At 42.1% G+C, this 5,594-nt stretch overlaps 1 protein-coding gene across 1 annotated transcript; it reads left to right on the top strand.

Moving 5' to 3' along the window:
* The first annotated feature begins 536 nt into the window (after nucleotides 1-536).
* On the top strand, nucleotides 537-1,276 carry LOC137659875 (uncharacterized). The gene is made up of 2 exons (XM_068394655.1): nucleotides 537-768; nucleotides 864-1,276. The coding sequence occupies exons 1-2, from the start codon at nucleotides 537-539 to the stop codon at nucleotides 1,274-1,276; spliced, it is 645 nt and encodes a 214-aa protein (XP_068250756.1).
* Nucleotides 1,277-5,594: the final 4,318 nt, after the last annotated feature.

Genomic DNA, 5,594 nt, shown 5'->3' with positions numbered 1-5,594 from the left:
CAACTCGCCTTTGACAGGACAAAGGCAGCCCTCACCGAGGCCACCCCCCTGGGGTACCATGACGACAGTGTCCCCCTGAAGTTGACCACCGACGCTAGCAATGTCGCCTGCGGTGCTGTCCTCGAACAGATCGTCAACGGTTACCCGCAGCCCTTGGCCTTCTTCAGCACGAAACTTAAACCCCCGGAAACCAGGTACAGCACATTCGACAGGGAGCTCCTCGCCGTCTACCTCGCCGTCCGCCACTTCAGATACACGCTTGAAGGAATGCCCTTCACCATCGCAACAGACCACCAGCCCCTGATCCATGCTTTCACGAAGTCTTCAGACACATGGTCCTCTCACCAACAACGACACCTAGCAGCCATCATAGAATTCGGCTGCACTATCAGCTACATACCAGGTAAGAAGAACCCCGTCGCCGCCGACGCCCTCTCCAGGATCGAGATCAACGCGGTCCACCTGGGGATCGACTACGCAAACCTCTCCGTAGAACAGCAGAACGACCCAGAGGCCCAAGACTATCGTACGACACCATGAAGGGCATTCCCCTCGGACCGGCCGGGGAAACCATCCTCTGTGACACCAGCACGGGCCGCCCACGCCCATGGATTCCCGCTTCCTGTAGAAGAAAAATCTTTGACATTATCCACAGATTATCACACCCCTCGGGTCGCACTACAGCCCGTCTTTTATCCGAAAAATTCATCTGGCCAGGAATCAAGAAAGAGACCCATGAGTGGGCGAGAACCTGCATTAACTTCCAGAGTAAGGTCAACCATCAGGAATCGGCAATTTTCACCAACCCAAGAGAGGATTCGGACACATCCAAGTGGATGTCCTGGGACCTCTGCCACCTTCAGGTTCTGCAAGATACTTCCTGACGATCGTCGACTGCTTCACTAGATGGCTAGAAGCAACTCTGATGACTGAAGCAACCACCCACGCCTGTGCCAAAGCTCTCCTGTCAAGTTGGATCAGCCACTTTGGTGTCCCCGACGATATCACGATGGACCCAGGTTCCGCTTTCTTGTCAGAGATCTGGCTCTCTCTGGCAAACCTGATGGGAACGACACTCCACAGCACCACGGCATACAGCCCGGCAGCGAACGCCATGGTAGAGAGAGCTCATCGCACACTCAAGGAAGCCCAGATGGCGAGATGCACGGACGAACATTGGAAAGCGCAACTTGGCCTTCACACCGCTACCAGGGCAGACGGCGAACCTTCTTTTGCGGAGAATGACTACGGCGAGGCACTTACTTTTCCCCGGTGAATTCTTCCCTGCAACTACCGACGACACCAAACTTGATCACCTGAGAGAAATCGCCGGGAAATTCAGACCATGCCTGAAAACATACGAGTACAGGACCAGACACTTCACGCCCAAGAACCTACATGACTGCAACTACGTCTTCACCCCTGACTACACCTTATCGCGGCCCTTACGAGGTTGTCAGAAGAACAGCCAAATCTTTCCTTCTGGTCCACGGACAAGAAGATTGGGTGACGATCGACTGATTAAAACCAGCATACCTTGAAAGCAACAAGAATATCACCACAGGCCCTGGTAGACCCAGGATTCCACCTCAGAACAAAACATCCATCAGACGGGAGAAAACCCCGCAACGTCGGGGGAAAACGATTCCTCCGAACCAGAGCAACCTTCCCCTCTGCTCAAGCACCAGAGGGGAATTACGTCCCCCTCCACGATACAATGAATTATTGCACCAACCATCTACGATGCCCGCTGTCTGGGGGAGGGGGGGAAGACTTGTAAGGACATCGTCTTACCTGCCGTGTTTTCTCCCACTGGACTCTTTTCTGTATATTGTAACTTTATTATTTATTCCACACAGTGGAGATGTTTGTATAAGAACGTTGCGCTCTTTAAGAGCTTTATATCCATGTATGATAATGTATATTCCACTAGGCTACCGCCTTGGTATTTTATATTTATATTTGAATCATAACACAAATGATTGTGGCGGTTGGAAATGTTTCCCTCCCGGGTTACTTATCCATCCGCACTCTGTAATATAGTGACCGTTGCATGTTCAGAAAATTGTCAATCTCTCTCTGCTCGTCTTGTTGTCCTCACACGAGCAATATGCGGTGTGAAATCTTGAATGCCTTAGAATGCACATGATAAAATGGCTGTGAAAGTCTTGTAGAGAATATGGTTCCCCTGTTGCATATGATCAGAGAAACAGCCCTTGAAGTAAAGTATGCAAAGTAAGCCGCCCCTCCCAAAAGACAGGCAAAAATACATCAGCTAACCTACTCCCGACCAAGACAAATTGATGTGTCTAAAACTTAGTTGTCACTTCATCTCCATATATATATATATATATATGTGTGTGTGTGTGTGTATCCATATATATATATATATATATATATGTATGTATATATATATATATATATATAGTAGGTTAGCAAGGTCAACCACCACCCATTGTGATGCTATAACTTATACCACTACAGAATTATTGGGTCCTTTAACTAGCCATACAGTAGTACACTGGGTCCCTCTCTCGTTACAGCTTGATTTTCCTTTGCCTACACATACACTGAATAGTCCTATTATTTCCAAATTCTCTGTCATCTTTCACCTGTCAACATCAAGATAACCTAACAATTTTTCTTCGCTCAAGGGGTTCACTACTGTACCGTAATTATTCAGTAGCTACTTTCTCCTTGGTAAGGGTAGAAGAGACTCAGTAGCTATGGTAAGCAGTTCTTCTTGGAGAAGGACCCTAAAATTAAACCACTGTTCTCTAGTCATGGGTAGGGCCATACCCTCTGTACCATGGTATTCTACTTTCTTGGGGTAAAACTCTCTAACTTGAGAATACACTGAGCACACTATTCTATCTTATTTATCTTCCTCTAGTTTTTTAGTGGTAATAGTTTAATATAAAAGATCTAATTTAATGTTGCAACTGTTTTTACAATATTTTTTTTAATAGATCATTACTTCTCTTGTAGTTTATTTGTCCATTTCATTTCTTCATTGAGCTATTTTTCCTTGCTGGAGCTCCTGGGCATATAGCATCGTGCATTTCCAACTATTGTTGTAGCTTACCTTTTGATATGTATATACATACATATATATATATATATATATATATACATATATATATAAATATGTACATATATGTGTGTTTATATATATATATATATATATATATTTACATATATATATATATATATATATTTATATATATACATATATATATATATATATATATATGCATATGTGTGTGTTTATATTTGGTTTGGGGGCTTTGGGGTCTTCATACATAAGGGTTTATCATATCTCAAGATGATAAATATAAGTATTGTAACAAGCTTTGAATATATAGAAATATATAGAAAAATTAGGATTGCTATGGAATGCTGGTATTGTGCAAGTGAGCTGTTGGATTGTAACTATGAGGTGAGTGAATCCAACTAAACTTTATTGAAGAATCATCGAGTTTATATACAGTAACTTGCGAGGAAGAACGTCACAAAAATTCAAACATAATAAGGCCTGAGTTAGCATATAACACAAGTTGGTCTATTGACAGTGCAGGGAAGAGCAAGTGATAAGATAAAAAATCAAAATTGTCACAGTAAACGAGCATATACGAAATAAGTGTGGTACATGTCTCCCCACTAAAAATGACATACATGGAAAATATGCTCCCTATTCTTGAGAGGCAGGTTATATGGCAGGAGATATGCAGGTTTTAGGCGATCAATGGAGACCCAGTCTTCTATGCCACAAATGTTGATGCAGAAAGCCTTCAGCTTATGATGGATCCCGAAGAAAGGGGCATTAGCGTGGCTTGCTAGTGTCGTTGCGCAGGAGAATGTGCTTTACCAAGTACAGATTTGTTGGTGTTGCTTATCTGGGGGCTTGTAAGTCTGGTGGCATGGAGTAAATTTTTCCCAGAACATGATGTAGGAGCTGGAGATTGTCAGAGGAGGTTGCAAAGGGAAAAAATCATCAAAGATGACCAACAAGTCATCATATACCATTTCAGCTGCCGAGACATCCAGGGCATCTATAGGAGTGGTCCTTAATCCTAAGAGGACCGAGGAAACCTGAGAAACCAGTTGGGGTCCTTGTAGCAGGATATCAAAGCTGCTTTGGCTATAGGGTTGTAGACAGTTGCCTAATGTAGCATAATACCCAGGAGATTCGCTAATGATGTCCACAATTGGAAGGTGAAAGTGATACCGCTGTCAGAAGTAATATGTTTATCATCATCATCACCTCCTTCTATGCCTACTGACGCAAAAGGGCTCGATTAGATTTTGCCAGTCGTCTCTATCTTGAGCTTTTAATTCAATACTTTTCCATTCATCATCTCCTACTTCACGCTTCATAGTCCTCAGCCATGTAGGCCTGGGGCTTCCAACTCTTCTAGTGCCTTGTGGAGCTCAGCTGAACGGTTGGTGAACTAATCTCTCATGGGGAGTGTTAAAAGCATAACCAAACTATCTCAATCTACCCTTCATCATGATCTCATCCACATATTGCACTCGAGTAATCTCTCTTATAGTTTCATTTCTAATCCTCTCCTGCCATTTAACTTCCAATATCTTTCTGAGGGTTTTGTTCTCAAATCTACTAAATCTCTTGGAGACTGTTCCATTGTCATACCATGAGTCATGTCCATACAGTAACGCCGATCTCACTAAACAGATATATAGTCTGATTTTTATACCTAATTTCAGGTGATTTCATTTCCAAATTTTACCTAACCTAGCCATTGTTTGATTGTTTTATTTTTAGTCTTTCACTAAAATCTAATTCTAAAGACCCTGTATTAGAGATCATAGTTCCTAAATACTTAAATGATTCTACCTCATTAATCCTTTCTCCTTCCAATGATATTTCATCTTCTATTGCATACTCTGTTCACATCATCTGTTTTTTTCTCCTATTACCTTCAGCCAAACCTCGTGTGATATTTCATACATTCTGGTAAGCAAGCATTGCAAATCCTGTGTGTTCTGCTAACAAGGACAGCATCATCAGCATACTCTAGGTCTGCTGAATACCTATCTCCAATCCAGTCCAATCTTTCTCCACCATCTCTGACTTTTCTACACATTACAAAATCCATAAGGAGGATAAACAACATAGGTGACAACACATTCCCTTGGAATACCCCGCTTATCACTAAAGATCATTAACATTAACTTTGCATTTGCTATGCTCATGAACAGACTCAATCAAATTTACATATTTAAGAGGAATTCCATAATAAGGCAGGACTCTAAACAAAATTGGCCGATGCGCACTATCAAAGGATTTTTCAGTCCAGAAATCCTATCAAAAGGGGATTTCTATATTCTATGCATTATTGTACAACATGTATCAAAATGAAAATCTGGTCAGTGCAACTTCTACCTTTTCTAAATCCTGCTTTTTCATCTCTCAGCTTTTCATAAATCTTTCTCTCCAGACTCTTTAGAATGAGCATAATATATACTTTTATAACAACTGACGTAAGTGTTATGCTTGTGTAATTATTGTAATCAGTTAGGTCTCCTTTTTATGCTATTTTCACCAACACTCCTACCTTCCATTCATCAGG

The sequence above is a fragment of the Palaemon carinicauda genome, chromosome 20 (genome assembly GCF_036898095.1).
Source record: "Palaemon carinicauda isolate YSFRI2023 chromosome 20, ASM3689809v2, whole genome shotgun sequence".
NCBI lineage: Eukaryota > Metazoa > Arthropoda > Malacostraca > Decapoda > Palaemonidae > Palaemon > Palaemon carinicauda.
Note: the sequence above shows the minus strand (reverse complement) of the source record. Positions and strands in the feature narration are given on the sequence as shown.

What these genes read in the sequence shown, in the direction of transcription:
- LOC137659875 (XM_068394655.1), top strand. Translation starts at nt 537, where the DNA reads ATGAAGGGCATTCCCCTCGGACCGGCCGGGGAAACCATCCTCTGTGAC. An exon ending in AACCTGCATTAACTTCCAGA is followed by an intron (nt 769 to 863) that starts GTAAGGTCAACC and finishes TGCCACCTTCAG; the next exon opens with GTTCTGCAAGATACTTCCTG.